The 20,856-nt window shown below is 39.0% G+C and overlaps 1 protein-coding gene across 1 annotated transcript in view; it reads right to left on the bottom strand.

Annotated features, from left to right (window-relative positions):
* ERICH3 (glutamate rich 3) overlaps nucleotides 1-20,856 on the bottom strand; it is a 113,860-nt gene that overhangs the window by 36,884 nt on the left and 56,120 nt on the right. The window contains exons 9-10 of the mRNA XM_039222130.1: nucleotides 13,235-13,415; nucleotides 4,925-5,111 (exon numbers count right to left, since the gene is read on the bottom strand). Coding sequence (XP_039078061.1) covers nucleotides 4,925-5,111; nucleotides 13,235-13,415 — 368 coding nt within the window. The remainder of the gene's footprint in view (nucleotides 1-4,924; nucleotides 5,112-13,234; nucleotides 13,416-20,856) is intronic.

Here is a 20,856-nt window from a genome sequence, read left to right as displayed (position 1 = left end):
CCCAGAACAATAAATTAAGAACCAACATCACAAGTTTACAAATGAGGAAGCTGAGGCTGACAGTTGCCAAGCTCACCCAGCAGGTTAGTGATGGAGGCAGAATCTGGCTCAGGACTGCTAGACTCCATCACCTCCCAATGAGGTAGACAGTAGACTGGTGTAGATGAACAGCCACATGGACAGATGTTACACTGCTGGGCTGCCCACTGGGGAAAGTGCCCACACTTTTCCCCAGAAACTAGCACGAATAAGAAATTTTCACCAAGGCCTAGAAACAATCTGTGACCTGAAAAAGGGCCTGGGTGTTGTCAGTCTCCACTACCTTTCTCCTCTAGCACCACCTGCGTCCCCTTCTCTGCAGGTTACGTGACTTAGCGGGAAACTGAGTCAATAGAGTGCATAGGTGAAAACAGATCCAAATGCAGTCAAGACATGTCAGTCCAGGAGAATCAGAAATAATAAGTAAATCTGAAAATTGCTTCAAGGTGAATCAGATGCAATGGCGATTTCTTGAACTGAAGATTTCACTGAATTTCAGCCATTTCCACTCTAGAAATAGCAAAGGAATCAATTCTCCCAGCTGATGAGAACTTAGTTATATCACTTATCTTTTCAATATCGCCCCATAAAATAAAGCTAAAAGGATTTGCACTCAAAGTAACTATCAGGCTGTAAAAAATGATATAATAAGAATACACTTACCTCCCCCATATTAAGCATGATAAATTCTTGACTGTAATGATGATGTACTTAGCACACCGCTTTCCTTGAAATAAAGGTGTCATGAATCTTCACAGAATATGATTACTAGCACTGCCTTCTGTTCAAGCTGTTCTTCCCTTATCAATGGCAACACCAAATCCATCGATTTGGAGCTTCTGATATGCTGTTACTTTTAGTTTATGTTGTGACTGTGTGGAGGCTTTGATGCCTCCCTACTGCACGCACAGACTTTTTATGGCCCATCTGCTTAAGGGAATTGGACGAACAAAGTGAGCAACATCTGTGCTCTCCTCGTCACTGACTACCTATTTGACTTCCGAGTATAATTTGAGGTGTTGATTTTGATTACTAAAGCTCAGAGCTGTCTGCGTTCCACTTGGCTAGGCAATTCTTCCTCCTGGTGTTCCACTCTAGCGACTGAAAATAACTACCTTGTCTCTTCAGTTTCCAGGACTGAGGGATGGGTGCACCTGTGGAATCTCCACACCTGTTAGTGACCGCTGCTGAGCCTTTCTTGTTTTCTGAGGACCTCAAACAGGTAATTCCTAATCACGTTCAGAAATAGAACTCCCTGTTGTTGTATCACGCACTTCCCTCCTCCTAACAAGAGTTCCAGAACCCGTATTTTTAAAATGAATTGAAATCAATTTAATTTTTAAGAAATCAGAGGAATTGATGTACATCCCTTAAAATTAATGACTAAAAGTGGGGCGCCTGAGTAGCCTCGTCGGTTAAGCACCTGGCTCTTGATTTTGGCTCAGGTCATGAATCCACAGTTCATGAGTTCGAGCCCTGCATCAGGTTCTGTGCTGACAAGCAAGGAGCCTGCTTGAGATTCTCTCCCTTCCTCTCTCTCTGCCCTTCCCTGCTTGCTCTCTATCTCAAAAATAAATAAATATTTAAAAATAAAGTAAAATAAAATAACTAAAAGTGTTATTATGGATGTGCTTCCCCCCAAAAGTCATATAATATTACAAGTGAGCTTATATATATAATAACTAATATGTAATATAAAAGTAATAATATATAATGTATATTATAAGTGATTGTAATATATTATATTACAAGTGGGTGTTTCTCAAGTTTCACTGGAGCTATGCAGTTTTGGTGCTTCTGGAATAATCAGAGTAGTCTCATATGGCGTAGAGCCAAACAAGCAAAGCTGTAGCACTCATCCACACATCCCTGCCCCATTTAAAACTTTCTGCCTTGACTTCTATTTGGTGCAGCAAGGAGACATGAAGTGACACCACCCTTTTCTACTTTGGCCATTGACACATTTCACTCGGAGAAATGATGATGAAATTAACAAAACACTGAAAACCAGTGTCCTATAAAAACTGCATTTTAGTTAAGGATAACAGATCTTATTCTTTAATACCACAACCATTTTGTTATTATTATTTGAAAAGGTCAGAGAAAAAAGCTACAGAGAATCAAATGAAATAATATAAAAATTGTACAGAGACTATTAAGTGTTAAATAGGAAAGTAGAGGTCATTAATCAGATTTCGGTACTGAGTACTAAACTCCCATAGAAAGTGTTTGCATCCAAACATTTGCAGCTTAGATTTGTATAGTAGCTCTCAAAGAATGGAGTGTGTTTGTGCTTGGAGGATTGTATGTAAGCTCACTGTCTTTCCTAGGAGCTAAATAGAAATTTGTTAGATGACTTGCCCGCAAATATGGAGAAAGCATATTTGAGTTGGAATAGGAAAGCAACCTCAGGTGGGTCCTAAGCACTCCTGAGCCCTCCTACTGTATTGCTCTAGACCATTCATTCTGCCACTTTCTGGATGACTTCTGCACACCTTTTCTCTCCCCTAAAACCTCCAATCCCTTCTCCCCCTTAAGCCTTAACCTCAGCTGATAAATTCTTATTTGACTGAAAAAATAGAAACAATCAGTGTAGAACTTCCAGTTGGTCCCAACACATGCATCAACTTACCTCTCTCCCTCCCCTATAAGCCACGTCTCCTCCAGTTGCTCTAGAAGAATGAGTCTCCTCCTCTAAGGCTAACGTCTTGATTTGGGCCCTGGATCCCATCTCCTCTCACCCACTCAAGCATTGCCTCCAACAATTTCTCCCTCCATGTCATGCTTGATTGAATTTTTTTTGATACCTCTGTCTAGGGTATCAATTCTGTCTATCAGCATATAATATATTACTATATCTCCCATCTTAAAAAGTAGAAAGTCCCCTTTGGCCCTTATAGCCTCCTTCCTGGCTGTCACCCAATTTACATCTTTTATAGCAAAATTCTTTAAAAAGAGTTATCTATATTCTCTGGCTCTACCTCTTCCCCAATCATTTCTTAAACCCACTCCAATCAAGTTTGCATTCCTTTACTCCACTACAATAATTTGTGTCAAGGACACCAATAGCTGACACATTACCAAATCATACTCAATCCTCAGACTTGACTTGACTTTACCTATCCACACATTTGACCTAGTTGATCACGTTTTTCTCTGTTCATTCCCAGGACACCGTGTTCTCTGGGTTCTCTTTATAATCCCTTGCCTTCCTTCTTAGGCCTTTTTCCAGTTCCTCTTTACCTCCTTCATCTTTAAACTGGAGCATCCTGGACATCAGACATCTCTATCTGCATTCAACTCTTAAACGATCACATCCCATCTTATGAGTTTAAATGCCATCTATATGCAAACCATTCTCAAATTTATATCTCCAACCTGGACCTCTCACCAGATCCCAGATTCACATATTCAACCACTTAATTAACATCTCTGCTTGCATACTCATAGACATCTTACATTTCATGTGCCCCAAACCAATATCCCTTCATTTCACTCCCAAACCTGCTTCTTCCACAGTTTTCTCCATCTTAGTACATGCGAACTGGACTTTTTTTGCAGTTATTCAGAACAAAAACTTTTCAATCACTTTTGACTCTGCTCTTTATCTCATGCCCTGCATCCAATCCATCAATAAATCCTGTGGACTCTGCTTTCAAAATATATCTAGAACCCAATCACTTCTAACACTTTCTACCATTCTCTCTCCTCTGGATTAAATTAGTTTCCAGTCTTTCCTTGCCTCCACCTCTCTTGTTTATTTTTCCCAGAGGAGCTACAGTCAGATCAAGACAGGTCATTGCTCAAAACCTACCTTAGAAGCTCTGTATCTCACTTAGAAAAAATCAAAATCCTTGCAGTCACTTTAAGATGTTACATGTCTTGGCCTTACTGTCCCTCTAATCTCTATAAAACTTCTATTATTGTCCATCCCTTACTTTTGCTCTGGCCACAATAGGTTCTGCACACCAAGCATGCTCCTGCCTCATGCTCTTTGTATATTCTTTGCTTCTACTTGAAAAACTATTTAGAGGAGACATTTTTTCTGGTTTCTGTTCAAAAGACATCAAAGAGGCCTTTCCTGACCACCCTAGATAAAATACCACCCTCTGACCCTTGTTCCCCTTAACTCCGTGTATCTCCCTTCCCCTGTTCTGTGCTCATCACACTTAATGCCATATGACACAAATTAACTGGTTTACTTGTTATTTGCCTTTCCCCCATTAGAATGGGCTCCATGAGAGGAGGAACTTTGGTTGGTTCACTCCTATAGCTTGTCATACATTAATTTTCCATTAGTACTTTCAGAAAAAAATTAAAGAAAGCCTGCATGTCAGTGTCCTAATTTCAAATAGAATTTCCAATATAAAAGCTGATGAACAACAGTCAAAATTGATCTTTTATCATGCATTTTGTTATGTCTGAGATGAAAACCAGGGGCATGAGAATGATCACCAGGCCATTCCATAATGCAAGCATGCCTCTGGTATGCATGACCTGAAATTCCCAACCATATAAGACACATGCATGACACACATTTGGAGATTCCCCAATCCAGTTCCTAAGAAGACTGAGAATAAAACCCCCTCTTCTCCTTCACTTCAGTAACAGAATTTAAAACAGTATGAGGAAAGAGAGAGGGACAGACTTTGAAACACCACCAGCTTTTGCCCCCATTATATATGCATCTGGAAGTCTAATTCATATCTTATAATTTCAAATACAACATACTGGGTTATAATAAACAACCTTTAACTTAGACATTTTAGGCTCATCTACACTGATATCTTTGTTAACAGACTGTGCTGAGAAATGCATCAGTAGAAGCATGAGAAGAAACATGTAGCAAGGCTTGCCCTCTACCAGAGGACATTTGTTTCCATACTTGTAGCAAGGAGATGATCTCTCCACGCACACAAACCCAAAGTAGCCTCTTTTGCCTCCAAGTCTGGAACCTTTCCGATGCTTATATTCACAGCAGGAGCTCAACCTGTTCACTTGCATCCCATTCAGGAAAAAGGTGAGGCTGAAGGGGAAGCCATGGTGCCTTTTGGAAATAAACTGAAAGGTCTCTGGAATTAAAAAGGTAAATACATCAGTGAAAGCAACTGACTTTGGACTAATATGTTCAAAATCACACTTTTCTATTAGATAAGTACAATAGTATGCTCTAGATTACCTTTTTAACTTGAGAACAATGTTTAATCATTAAAAACACTTTCTATTACTTTTATTTACAATAAATACTCCAAGGCATTATAAAACTCTGATTTGTAATAAAATAATAACATTCTATGAATTCTTACTATGGCCGGGCATTCTTCCTGATGAACTTAGGTGTGTTATTTCTCAACAACCACATGAAGTGAGAATGTCATTATCACTAGTTTCTATATGCAGGAATTAAAGTTTAGGAGGACTCAGTAGTTCATCCAAGATCATACAGTTAAGTAGGACAGTTGGTGTTTGAGTCCAAATATCTCTCTTGATTCCATCTTGCTATGTTAGCTACTGTTAAAGTATATGACAAAAGTTACTGTGAGCTCAGTAATGCTTTTAAATAAATGTGTATTTTTAGCTGTGACTTGAAACCGCCTAACATGTATGGAAGAGGAGGAATTATTCCATCTCTAATTCATTCTCAAATCTGCCTGGGTTGATTTCCCTCGCTTGCTCCCCCACCCACCCAAAAGCCACAACAATAAATTAAGAACCACTGCTTGTAATTAATAATTGTTAATCATTCCAAGTCTTTATAATGCTCTTTGAAAAGGTCTCACCTTGGAGATCCCAAATTCTAGGTCTAAGAAACCCGTTCTATAGAATGACTCAGAAACCTGCTTTTCATGACACTTCTGTTACTTCCTACAAAAGAAGCCTCCTGGGACTTTTCCACTTGCACTAATAATGGGGTTGATCATTTCATCTCTCTGCATGTACACCTTTCTTGTTACTGCAGTATTTCAATATACATTAAAAATATGGCTATGCCACTGCTTCTCAAACTTTAGTAGTAGTGCACCAGAATATCCTGAAAGGCTTATTATAACCCAGATTGCTGGGCTTCCTGCCAGTTTCTGATTCAGTAGAACACAAGAATTTGCATTTCTATCAAGTTGTCAGGTGATGCTTGCGCTTCTGGTCCAGGGACCACAAGTTGAGAGCCCTGAAGTAGATGTCTGCTGCCCTCCATGCTTCTGAAATCCCTGAGAGCTGGAACTGGTCTTACCTTTGTTTCCCCAGATCCCAGGACAATGGCATAGGAGGCCCCCAGTAAATAATTAATACATTATTATTTTGACCTGTTTCTTTCATAGTCATCTAGAAATATTATGTTTGGACCACATTCTGCCCCTAAAAAAAAGTCTAAATAAGATGCAACTTGTACTAAAGAACAGAATTATTGAAAAGGTAATTCCATTATTTACACCTTAGTATTTGTGATGCAAAATTAAACACACTAGTGAAGAGAAAATTGGAAAGTTAGTGTCTGGGGAAACTAAGATACAACAGATTTTAAAATATACTGGTCTTTGGATGCGTGAGTGTCTCAGTAGGTTAAGTGTGTGACTCTTGATTTTGGCTCAGGTCATGATCTCCTGGTTTCGTGGCCCCCCGCTTTGGGCCCTGTGCTGACAGTGCTTGGGATCTGGGATTCCCTCTCCCTCTCTCTCTGCCCCTCCTCCGCTGCTGCTCTCTGTCTTTCTCTCTCTCAAAATAAATAAACAGTTTTAAAAAATTCTTAAAAGTCCACTCTTCTAAATGACATATGGGCTTCTAAATATTGACTAGAAAGCTAGTTTGACCGCTTTCTTTACTGAAATTTGAACAGGACATTCATGTAACTATGATCTATTCTGCCAGAGCCTCACACTCTGTAACTACCTGAGATCCCAGCCTGGGAGGAGGTACAGCCAATGAAATGCTGTGAACGGGCACAGAAGACGAACTGCTAGAAGTGACTGCCCTTCCATTTTGTACCCATGTGGCTAGAGAGCACATACACCTATTATTCCATTTCTTTTTTTTCAAATTTACTGACCAAAAATTGACACCATCTGCTTTTCTTTCCTTGTTATTTATTTTTAAATTTTAAATTTTAATTTTTAATGTTTATTTTTGAGAGAGAGAGAGAGAGAGTGAGAGACAGAATGCAAGTGGGGGAGGGGCAGAGGGAGAGGGAGACAGAATCCAAAGCAGGCTCCAGGCTCTGAGCTGTCAGTACAGAGCCCCCGCGACAGGGGGCTCAAATCCACAAACCGTGACATCATGACCCAAGTGGCAGTTGGACGCTTAACTGACCAGCCACCCAGGTGCCCCTAATTTTATATTTTAAAATTTAGTGACCCTTTGCAACCCTCGCTTAATGGTTTCTGCATGAAATTAATGGAAAGAATATAAACCAGAAGTCAGCAGATTTGGGTCCATGTCCTAGTTCTTCACTTCCAAGTTGAGTTTCTGTTGGTAGGTCATTTAACTTTGCTGCATTTCAGAATTCTCATCCATAAACTGAGGATGGCCAGGGGCGGGGGTGAAGGAGTGGGGTGGAGGGAGTGACCCAGTCTGCAGAGTAGTCCTAAGGATTATATAATGTATAATGTCAGAAGGCATTCCAGGCTATTTGTAAAACGTGGTTATTCATTGTGGACTGGCAGTGGCTCGCACTGTGTTAGGCACTAAAGAGAAACTAAAATACCAAAAAAAAAAAAAAAAAAAAAAAAAAAAAAAAAAAAAAAAAAAAAAAAAAAAAAAAAAAAAAAAAAAAAAAAAAGGTCAGTACAGAGCCCCCGCGACAGGGGGCTCAAATCCACAAACCGTGACATCATGACCCAGGTGGAAGTTGGACACTTCCAACTTCCAAATATGACCTCCTTCCTCAAGAAGTTATAATTTAGCAGGAGAGATGAAAATAATATACCTGATTTCTGGAGTGTGGTCACCAAATCCTCTCCCCTTAAAATTTTGTCTCTAAAAATGGACCAAAGACTTAAAACAAGCTGAGCAGCAGTTATTCATCAAAAATGACTGAACTTTTTGTAAGAATAGAGGGAGTCTGAGGCATTCTTGCCTGGGGCTGCTCTTCTCCCCCTCCCCTGCCACCATTTCATCACCTCCTTCTAATAGGGTAGGGCAAGCCAGAAATAACCAGCAGCTTCACTGTCAGTGGGGGCTGACTTCATTTGGAGCAGAAAACAAAAAATCCTTGGCCAGTAGCATTACCAGTAATAAGTAGCAATCTTGGAGGCAAGCTATCGTGGAAGGTCAGAGATTCTGCTAGCTGAGACTCTATTTCTAATTAGGGCAAGCAGGAGGCCACTGGAATAGCCAGAAATTTAACAGGGAGATGCGGGCCATAAGGCAATTATAGACACATTCAATAAGCTCTCAACACATCTCCGGCTAACGGGAAGTGGCATGGATTGGAGTAGGCCCAACCTATTCACACATCCCTGGCCTACTTGGAGCTTGCATCTGTGAACAATGAAAACACAAGAAAGTCTGGTGGAAAATAAAAGTTGAAGCAAGACTTGAAAACTGCCTGAACTTTGAATGTGTTCCTGAACCTGTTATAACTGGTTGAATATTGCTCTCTAAAAACCCATAACTGGGGTGTGTGGGTGGCTCTGTCAGTTGAACATCCAACTCTTGGTTTTGGCTCAGGTCACGATCTTGGGATTTGTGGCACTGAGACCAATGTCATGGCTTGGGATTCTCTCTCTCCTCTCTCTCTGACCTGCCCCTGTTCATGCTCTCTTTCTCCTCTCTCTCAAAATAAACTCCATGACCAACCTCAGAATGTAACCTTATTTGTATATGGTTTCTTATTTCTTTGGATAAGTAGTGAAGGGTCAAGTTGATACTATCCTGGATTTGGTTTGTCTTACAAATCCAATGACGGACGTCCTTAGAAGAAGAGGACCAGACATCCACAGAGACACACAGAGAAGAATGGAATGTGAGCACAGATACAGAGATGGAATCACCATGAGATGGAAGAGCCAAAGGAAGATTCTCCCCTAGAGCTGTTAGGTGGAGTATGGCCCTGCTAATACCTGAGTTTAGACTTCTAGCCTCCAGAACTGTGATAGAATTAACTTTATGTTTTCTTAAGCCACAGTTTTGAGGATTTGTTACATCAATAGGTAAAAATCTGTTATAAGATAACCGACAAGACCAGTAGGGGAATTCCAGTCCCTGCCTGAAGATTTCCCTTCTGGGTTCTTCTTCCCACCCTGCTTGCCACAGGTATTAATGAGGAATTCGGAAATAACAGACTATAATTTGTCCCCTCTGCTTATGCTCTGGACTCAGGCCTCTGGAGAATGATCTCCTCTGAGCCCACCGGTGTAAAATAAACCTCCTGCTTTCCAAGATCTCCAAGGGCCGCTTGATTCTTCTGCTGGGTGATCCAGACCAGGTTCTGTAACAACATTAGCCCCAGAAAACTAATTCACCTACAAACAGATCCACTAGTGGAAGCTGGAGGCTATAGTGGTTCAAAGTGTTTGAACACAATCTTTGACAAATCACTAGATGAGCAATAAACTATGAAAACACAAGGATAACCCTAAGAGACTAGCGTGAAAAATAAAAACTAGATAAAATCTAAGCAGAGACATCACACTGGCTGTCCACCAAGGAGAGGGGGCATGGATTTCACAGATTTGTTTCAGAGAAGTTACTACACAAACAAAAACAAAAACAAGAACAATAGCCTTCAAGTGGGAAAAGCCAGAATCTAGAATCCACAGCTGCTATATGATCAAAAATGTCCTGTTTTCAACAACAACAAAATCAAAGAACATGCATGTAAAAAACAGAAAAGTGTGACCCTTACTGAAAAAAAAGAGCCATCAAATCCACTCCTAGGAATATACTCAAGGGAAATGACCAGATGTCTGCACAAAAGCTTGTATTTGTAGGGATACCTGGGTGGCTCAGTCAATTAAGTCTCTGCAGGACGTGGAGCTTGTTTGGGATTCTATCTCTCCCTCTCTCTCTGCCCCTCCCCTGGGCTCTCTCTTTCTCTCTCAAAATAAATATATAAATGAACATAAATAAATAACCTTAAACCAACAAACAAAAACCGAATTAGAAAGAGTACAAATGTCCATGTAGTGGAATGCATTCAGTGGTGTAAGAAGAGAGCAATCACTGATAAATGGAGTGAATAGATGACTCTCAGAAGCACTATGCTAAGTGAAAAAGCAAGACACAAATACTTCCTATTGTGCGATTTCATTTATATGAAATGTCCAGAAAAGGCATATCTGTAGAGACCGGAAGCAGATCAGTGGCTGCCTGAGTCTGGCTACAAAGAGTGAGAATTCTTTGCCAATGGGAACAATGGAACTTTCTGAAGTGATAGAGATATTCCGAAACTGGTTTGTGATCATGGCTGCACAACCCTATAAAAATGTTTAAAAATCACTGAATTGTACACTCACAATAGATGAATTTTATGGAATATAAGTTACACCTCAATAAAAACTAAAAACTCAATATAAATATGTATATGTATACCCAATATGTGTGTGTGTGTGTATATATATATATATAACAAGTAAAAGAAAAATAAAAACACAGTTACTCTAAGTCACAGTGTAATGAAACGTTCAGGTTTCAGTGCAGATTAAGAGCCATAGCCATGGAGGGAGGGATGAAATGGTAGAAGTCAGCTGAGAAAGCTTCCAGCCTCAATCAGAATCTTAAAAGATGGGTACGATTTGAATTTAAAATCCTATTTTGAATTTAAAATCTTTTTTGTCCTATTGCAGACAAAGGAAATAGCACCAGAAAAGAGAAGATAACAGCGCGGGGAAGGGGAAACTGGTGGAGCAGCCGGTTTGTGAGGGAGTAATGAGGGATGCACACATCGGTACAGCAGGTTATGAAAATATGGGAAAATGAGGCAGAAAAGGAAGGGATGATAAGAGGCCCAGAAAAAAAAAGTTACACTCCATGTGAACCCAGGAGGCCAAGGTTTTCCTTGTTTGAAAAGATGAACGTGGTAAATAAAAAAGCCTGTAAAGAACTATACTCTTTACAGGTAGCAGAAAGACTCCGTGACTTCATAGGTGTATCTAATAAACAATCAATATGTGGCTTGATATCTAAACTCAAACCGTAAGACATCAATGAATTACTACGGGAATAAAAGATGCACTTGCCAGATTCCTAAATAATTAATTTTATTGTTATTTCTCATCCCAAAGCAAGACAAATTAACGAATGCCACATTTTTAATTAGTTTACTGCTCCAAGCAGAACATTAAACACCCTTTTCCTCTTTTTTTTTTTAAACAGAGCTCTTCTAAAAACCTATTCACATTTCACTGAATCATGCACAGCTTTGATTTGTAAAAACGGGCAGATTCTTTTCAGTCCAGCTAAATTGCTAAGATTGCTGAACCGCAAGTCAACTTCGAGCCACCCAACTTTTCAATTTTGAACAATTACTTTCCTGGCAATCAAAGGGCAAGCTGAGACAAAATTATTGTGTGGACAGGATTCAATTATTTAAGCTCCCATTCCATCCTATTATTCAAGTCTGTTCAATGAATGACACAGCAAAAGTCATCTCCAGGATCAATATGTTGCAAAACATCACTTAGCCAAGTCACACTCTCACTCACTCTGATTTTGCACCATTCCTACAGAGTATATATCATCTCCCAGAAAAGCATTCAGCTCACTACTTCTTGTTCTTGTTTCATTTGTATGTACCATGTTTTCCAGTGGGCAGAAAGACACACGTAGGCATTGTCTGAAATAAGGCGTGATCCAAGACCCAGGTAAAGTTTCATTACATTCATTCAACTTGTAGACTGTAGCTAATTTCAGCAGTCCTTCTAAATTAATAGTTCAAAGTCACACTTTCAAAAAATAAGTATATCTATGCCACTATAATTAGGGGTTTCATGTCACTCATATGATGAAAACACGGGAAACCCTTTGCCACTGATGGCTAACTGAGCAAAGGTCCTGCACATACTCAGCCGTCTGGGTTCTGCTCTTGACGTGCCCCAAACTGCACATGAGACTTTAGGAAGCCATTGTACCTCTGGTCTCCTCATTTTCCTCATCTACAAAGTGGAAGGAATGAACTTTCAAATACTATGACAAAATGACAAAGTAAATTACATTTCAGCCAAGTAGAGAAAATGGGGAAGGAATCGTTTCTAGATTTACTGAGGATTATTTTTTATAAGTTTTACAAACCTTTATAAAGTAAAAGTTGAAACTAACATTCAAGTGTTTACTTTTTTTATGTTGGAAAGTTTTATTTATGTAATCTCTAAATCTGTCTAGTTTCTTTTTAAGTCCCTGAAATTTTTTAAATTAATAGTCACTATTTTTGAGTGATGAGGGAAATCAAAAAAGCCAAAAGTAACAATTCCATACTTGCCCCCAACTCCTGATTCCCTAAAGTTATATCAAGATTGTCCAAATGTAAATATTTATTTCAGTTAGTAATAATACACCATCTTTTTAAACAGAGTTTCTTAAGCAAGGAAATAAATATAATCTGATATTATATCCTCATCCTTTTAATTGCTATTCCACAGAACTAAATATTGATGGAAACCATTTCAGTACAATATGAGAAACCCTGTATTAGATATAAAAATTATCTTATGATAAAAAAACATGGATTTATCTTCAAATGAAAACAGAAATGTTTTCTAAACATTTCTAAATGTTAGATGTTTCTAAAATCCATCTACCCAAATTCTGCACCAAATTATGTAGGTGTGATTCACCCTGAAGTCTGTTGGATTTGTGATTTTATCTCAACATTTTTCTAAAGAACAAATTGCCAACCTGATATTTTTCCCTTAGAATAATGTATGATATAATTCATTATGTCAGGTCAAATAGTTAACTTGTAATTTGGGGGACAGTTTATTCGTGCAACATTTTAATGATCATATATCTCTATCCCAAAATTAATCTGTTACTGGGTTAAATCACTCCAAATTCTTTCTTCCACAATCTGCAAGAGTAATTGCTGTTTCGGTTTCAATCATGGAGCAGTAAATCTAGATTTACTTTTAGGCAGCTGGTTTATAAGTCCCTGGATATGCATAATTTCATAGAGTGATTGAAGCCATTTTGATATTATATCAATGATAGCTTATCTATTGCATCAACTTCAAGCAACTTAAAAAAAAAATTCACATTCCATGTGTACCTTTTTCAAGTAGTTTGCCTTTGTAGACACAAAGGTTTTCCCCACCACAGTGCTGTTGATAAACTTTTATTTCATCCCGGAAGTCTGGGTGATCATGAGATAGGTGCACATTTTTCCCCAAATAAATCATTGTAATAGCTGCATTACTGTGCAGCGGTGGTTTGTGAACCTTTCTTGAATCCTAGAATAAACAAAAGAAGAGGCTTATTAATTAATTACCTTCTAATCAGAGGGTATTGTAACAGGCAGAGTACAAAAGGCTCTTTTTATGTACCTAGCAACAAAACCTTTATAAAATGTCAATCTTCGCAGTGCACAAAAAGTCAAGCCCATTACAAAATAAATCGCTGTCATAATTATATGCATTTTGGCTTTGTATTTTTCATGTAAATGCCAGGGGTCTGGACAAAGTTTGTCACTTTTTATTCTAGTTATGTGTGTGTTTTACATACAATGAAAATACCAGTGGCACTAAAAGGAATCTGCTCTTGGTTCTTTTAGCTGATTCTCAAATAAAAATTCAAATCAAAAAAATTAAATACCGGTGGCATAATTTTGTTCTAATATGAATTGATTTTTTGATTTAGCAATTGTTTTGGCAATTGAGTGCTTTATCTTTATACTTGCGCACTGACAATATAACCTTCTGTGATCTTCTATGTGAGAGGGGATGGCATGTATCTAATTCCTTCTGTGATCACTCTGAGGACTCCAGACATGTGTTATATACCTAGGACTCTCCAGTTTTACAGGAGGCATTCAGTTCAATGAAAAACGAAGATTATTAATATTATTTTTAATATCAAACAGTATACCCAACTGAAAAACACTGTTCTATGGTATTCACAAACTGACTTATAACATAAACATTAAATTGATATGCCAGAGATGAAAAGAAATGTCGTATGTCTTGCCCTCTAGTTTGTATTCAATTTTTACAATAGTGAATGAACAAAGTGTTTATCTAACCTCTAAGAGGAAGATGAGGAAAGAAAAGCAGAAAAAGGAAGAGAAGGAGGCAGAGAAAGTCATGTAAGAATACTGTCAGCTTGAGAATTATACAGAGACCAGGCAATAATTTTAATCTACTACACTTTTCTAAAAAATCAATTTTCAGCTAAATGGAAAATGTGAAGAGACCAACTTTCACTGAATTCAAAGCAATTATTTGAGTTTGATTTCACTGAATTACGAATGCCTTGGAAACATGCATTTTTTTTTAAATAACAAAGCTTGCAACAAAAATTTCTGAAAGAACTCCTAAAATATTTCCATCTCCAAACCCATCCACTTCCACTTCAGAGGATTTTTTTTTCTCATTCAATTCCATTTCTCTGAAGCAAAAACCAGAGGAAGTAAATCTGATTAAATGAAATTCTGCAAATGACAGTCTGAAAAGTATAAATGGGGAAGGAAGTCCAAGATTTAGCATTTAAGTAAATGGTCTTGCCTATGGCAGACAGAGCTCCCAAATAGAGAGGTAATCACCAGAGATATTTCAGGAACGTTGGTAGCCATGAAGGTAAATCAGCAAACTGGATAATTCTTTGCAGATTGGAAACATCTCTCTGATTCACAGTTGAAAGCAAAGGGGTGATGGCAGAGGCCTGACTCCACGTTGCAAAATCATGCCTCTTTTGCTGTGGCCTGGGCAGCTGTGGAGCTGTTACATGCATTTGCGCGGCCCAACGGACAATCACTCGCCTACAGCAAATCCAGCTCCAAGCTCCCACTAAAACATTTAATGATATGACGGATTAAATAAGAGCATCTTCTTTCTGTTAAGCAATACTTTCTAAAATGGTATGGATTCAGAGGTAGCCCTGTGAGCTTCTGGGAGATAAGCTCTATATAAATGCAAGGTAATAGTGAGATTATGGTGGAGGAAAAGCTTGCCTCATATGTACAAAATGAGAAAGTGGAAGTTGAAATGTTTAAAAATAAAATAAAGGAAATGACAGCTCTTCACCCTCTTCATTTATTCTTATTCATTTTTTTCTGCCAAAGTGTGTTCCTGATAACATCTCTTCTCTCCTGGGTCTAGTTACTTCATTCTTTTAACAAATATTCCCCAATTATTGCCACCAAGTAACCTTTACCGGATTCTAACAGGAGGCCCGAGTGACAGCTCATGATTAAATACATGCAGTAGGAAATGAACAATTGTTTCTTTCAATTGACTAAATTGCCTCTATACTTACCATCTTTCAAGGTTATAAGGACCCAGACTGATGAAACTTTAACAAGGTTTCACAGCCCTTTCTGCTGTCCTCAAGCAAGTATCGAAAACTTCCATGAACATTCAGTTCTATTTCAGGAACCAGAGCAGGCCCTCACCCCCCGGCACAACTAGGGGTTATCTTTCTTACTTCCTGCACCACTTGCTTATGACTTTCCTTCTCATTTCTTTTCAGATTTCTCAGGCAAGTATAATTTGAGCTGACAAACAGCAAGCTCGTTGAGTAACCGGTTAAGTAGTCAGCCATCACATTTTATAATATTTAGCATTCAATTAATATACTAAATTGTCAGGGGCACCTGGATGGCTCAGTCAGTTAAGCGTCCGACTTTCGATTTTGGCTCAGGTCATGATCTAGTGGATCGTGAGATAGAGCCCCCCAGTCGGGCTCTGTGCTGACAGCATGGAGCCTGCTTGGGATTCTATCTCCCTGTCTCTCTCTCTCTCTCTCTCTCTCTCAAAAATATGTATATACATACTAAATGTTCACTGGGATCTCTTTTATATTTGCTCAGGCCTGAGTGAGAGGTGGATTTAAGAGATTCTAAGGGGTGTCAAAGGATCTTTTCTTGCTGATAACACTGGGCAGCCACTCCTCTTCACCCACTTAGCCAAGCTCTCATGAACTCCGGCCACCATAGAGCCTTTTCCTAGGCCACTGGAATAAACCTCTAGTTAGTAGAGTGGCCACAGCATTTATTATCCAAATGGGAGACATAATTATTACTATTAATAATTATACTAGAAAAAACAAACACAAATTTGAACTGTTCCAGGAAAGCTGAGATGTTACTGTACTAGTTGGTCTCCCTATTTCTAGCCTGATGTCTTTCAAAATCTCCTTTCTCCGTGGTATCACAGTGATCTATTGTCACTAAATAGATCATGTGACTCTCTTGCTTGAAGTCCCTCAATGATTCCCAATATTGATGTGATAAGGTCTAACATTCTTCAAATAACAACAACAACAAAAATGTCTTATATTCTCAACTCCTACTATCTCTCAACTATTTGCAATTTCTTTTGATACCTTTAAAGTCTCAGCAACTGCACTAATTGTAGTGGCCCAAACATTACCAACACATTTTTAATCTCCAGACCTATGTAACTGTAAGTCATGTAGCAGTGAAATCATTTCTTTGTATTCTTCTCATTGTCCGTAGATAAGGACAGTATCTTAATGATCTTTACGCCCCTGGTGTCGTGCCAGTGCTGACACCCAGCAAGGGCCTAATAAACATTGATCTGACTGGACATGGCCATGGAACAATTATGGATTCCACATTCTGTCCTTTGCTGAGACAAAATCTACAGTAGGTTGACCCCGCCCTAAATCAGAAGCTTTCTGCATTTATAGGAACTCGATAGGTACCACAACGTGAAAACGGACTCACAGGGGCCTGTTAAACACCACCTTTGGTAACTATGCCCTGATAAAGATGGATTCAAAGCCTGGGTAAGGAGTAGCAGGCAGTTCGCATGTTGGCTCTGATTCAGGTCTTAGGGAGAGAAAATTCCAAAGTGAGCCTGAGTAAGAGTATGCCCATGTTCACATCCTAAGGATTCAAGAAGCAGCCAGTTGTAAAGGAAACCTCTTACAATATTCATTTGGTTCCTCTCTTTCTCTTTCCTTTCACGCTGCTGGTGTTTCCTTGTTCTCTCCTCCTCCCTCCTTTGCTTTCATTATGCTTCCTCTTTTCCCTCTCCTCTTGCCCATTCTTCTTACCACTATAGCGCATGTCTGCTGCTTATTCTTGACATGCCCCCCAAAGCCTCAGTCCTTCTGGGAAGTATCAGAGCTCCAGATTTTGAGGAGGCGGGGTTGACACATGAGCCTTCCCTTCCTCATCTCTCTCAACAGAACACATTCAGTAAGTCTGCTAAGAGGTAGAAAAATGATCTGGCTGCGTTTTGCTTTCGGTGAGAAGATCTGGAAAGCTTACAAGGTCTGCCCTGAAACTCCAGCTGCTGCAGACCCCCCCACAGGCAGCCTTGGTTCTTTTTCTCTTCTTTTGTTTAATCCCGCATGCCAGCTGCTAAGGGATTTTGACTGTTGGGCTGTCTTTTGCACCGTTTTGAAAGTCTTTTTTAGTAATGTAGTTACCAAACTGCAATGTTAATTTTAAGCAAAAACATCCTTTAAAGGAAAGTGCCTGAAATAAATCAAGCCTATGTGGAATATGTCGAATTATCCTATATTAAAATCATGCCAATGCTTTCCTTTTTCATTCTTAAATCTGAGTCCACCAGTGAGGAAAACCAAGAATAAAAAATACCAAGATAATACACTGACTAGAATGGAAATTAAAAATATATTTTTAAAAGTAAGTCAAACAAAGGAAATGTGCAATCTCTCTAGCAAAGCTAACATTTGTTAGGCTTCATTTGTTATTGAAGAAAAGGGATCTATGTCCGAAAGGCATAATTTATTTCCATAATATCTCCATAAGCTAAATAGTACAATTCAGAGTAATTTTTGTATGGATAATAAACTAGACACAATACTAATAAACACTTGATTAAATGTAAGTGATATCAAATGCCTGGCCTCAACAAGCTTCATAATCTCAGATTAGAAATGACAAATAATAACCACATGAATATTAATACTAAGGAGAATGTATAAGGGACAAAAGAAAAGTAACAGAATCATTTTTTTTTTAATTTTAGAGAGACAGAGAAAGAGACAGAGAGTGCACAAGTGAGGGAGAAGGGCACAGAAAGAGAGAGAGAAAGAATGAGAATCCCAAACAGCGCCATGATCAGCGTACAGCCCGACTCGGGGCTCAATCCAACAACTCTGGGATCATGACCTGAGCCGAAATCAAGAGACAGATGCTCAACTGACTAATCTGATCCAAAATCAAGAGTCAGATGGTCAACTGACTAAGCCAGCCAGGCACCCCACAAAATTCTTTTGAAGAGATGGGATCCTGTTAGGATGTATGGCGACCACTACAGAACATAAAACCTCTCCCAGGGGCTGGGAAAGGTCGGTTTTATAACATTCTTCTTGTGTCTCAGGCACTCGCAGGCAATTCGTAGAAAAAGAATGTCTCTGCATTGAAGAAGCACCTGACCAATTATGACTAATATCTCAAAGGTTTGAGAGAAAAAAGCTTGTAGATAAATTCCATATAACTTGAATTTGAGGATTACAAATGTGGGTTCATGTCAGTCTGCTGAGTGTATACACGTGGTCTGTCACCAACTAGTTATGTGATGACAGCCAGATTATTTAACCTTTCTTGCCTCAGTTTCCTCATCTTTACTATGGAGCAGTTATCTCATCTCTTTCTTGAGTTTATTGTGTATGTTAAATGAGAAAATGTATGTAAAACACTGAGCAAAACTCCTGGAACATGCTGAAGGTCTATCATATAGAAGGCAGAATCATTGCTATCATTATTGAATATAAACATAAACATTTTATTTTATTAAAAGCTAACAAAGGTAATTAAATAAGAAAATTATATATAGATGATTTAAAAGGGACTGAGTATCGGGCAGAAAGTAATAATGGATAAAAGCACAGATCAGAAGTGGGGAAGTGGTGGACCAACCAGTTGAGGGTCCAGGGAGTAGTTCAGTTTGGCTTGGATGGGAGCGGAAAGCTGGAAAGGAGTCAAAATATGAGAGCCCTTGAATGCCAGTGTATAAGCATAACTTTTAATTCTGGTGTTTTGACATCTGGAGCCTAACTGACTCAGGGGAAACTACCTCTCCCAAGACTAACTCCTAGAGATGGTAAATGATTTGCCTGAGTGCTTACTTTTCATGTATAAACTAACCAATCCAGAGCTCACATCCACCTTCTCCCTACCTCTGCGATCTAGCTCTTAAAGTCTGGGCCAGTATTCCCCTGCCCTTAGAACCCTCTCCTCCAGGCACCAGACAACTCAGGACAGCTTCCACACCCCAGAGCCTGCCCAAATTATTCAACTGCTCAATCCTAAACCTGCGTACCCCATCTCCCCTGTTCCTTCTCTCAAAAACCACAACAAAGGCTCTTGCCCATGTTTCCTCCTCCCCCCACCCCTGTCTCCTGCCCAATCCTAACTTGTGTGGCCCTGCATGACTTATCTGATGATTTTATCTATCAGCTTACCTGGGCCACAATGCCCAGATATGTGGTCAGACATTATTCTGGATAGAACCCTATCGTACATGGCACACCACTTTCTTTTTGGGAACTGTAAGTGACAAAGTGTCCTTTCAGTGGCAATCATCTGCTAATCTATAAGTGTCAACATACTTGAATAATCATAAAACCTACATTTTAAAACAATGAAGCAGAAGAACATACCTGCTTTCATTAGGAAAGAAGCTGGTGAAGGTTTTAATCAGGAGAGGAGTATGTTGGGAACTATTCTATCAAGTTTTATTTAATTGCATTATGTTGAATCTGTTGGTACTGAGATGGACTTGGCTTGCTCTTACTTCCCTTCCTGCCTTTTACCTTCTGCTCCCTGAGTCTATCTGCTCACTTTCTACTCTTCTTTCAAAGCCCATTTCAAATGCCACCTTCTCTCTGAAACGCTCTTCAGTCTTCTCAACGCTAGTATTTCCTTCATTATGCTTTATTTATACCACTATGATTATACTTCACTACGAAGTGTCATGGTTAATGGTAGATATTTTTGTCTCCCTTGCTAAACTGCAATCCTTCTGAGAATAAGGATTTGGCTTTATTCATCTTGGTAACCTCAGCACCTAGCACAGTGCTCATCACAATCAATAATACCTCACTTGAGCTATTGTTGATTTAAAGGAATAATGTAAGTATGCAGATGACTCCAACAGCTCTGTGAAGAGTTAGGTGGCCAGTGCCTGACCCAGGGATGTGGCACTGAGAGTGGAAAGAGATTAACAGACACATGAGCCACCGTCTGGGTGCTAGAGATGTGCAGCCTGAGACAGAGCCACTTACCACATTTGGCTGTTGGGCATTTGAAAGGCAGTTCATTTGAATGAGCTGCACCATAAATATAAAATCCTTACTAAACTTCAAAGACATAGTATGAAAAACATTGTACAATGGCCATTAAAACTCATATTAATTACATGTTCAAATATATTGAATATATTTGATTAAACAAAATATGTTAATAAAATTAATTTCACATGCTTCTTTTTGCCCTTTTTGGTGTGTTCATGAGACATTAAAATTGCATATGTGGCCTGCATTATATTTCTATTGGCTATCTCTGATCTGGAGAACTTAGCAATTAACTGATGTGTGATGCAGACAGAAGAAGGAATTGTAGAGTTTGAGCACAAATTACTGGGGAAAAACTCATGCTTTTTGAGATATGTCAACTGAAAGGAGAAGTTGGCTTAACCATGTCAAATTTGAGGGGCAGTAGAACCTACCAGTCAGGCA

Source organism: Hyaena hyaena, unplaced genomic scaffold (assembly GCF_003009895.1).
Source record: "Hyaena hyaena isolate Hyena2069 unplaced genomic scaffold, ASM300989v1 scaffold_1061, whole genome shotgun sequence".
NCBI classification, from domain to species: Eukaryota; Metazoa; Chordata; class Mammalia; order Carnivora; family Hyaenidae; genus Hyaena; species Hyaena hyaena.
The sequence above is the reverse complement of the archived record's forward strand: the minus strand, read 5'-3'. Positions and strand labels throughout refer to the sequence as shown.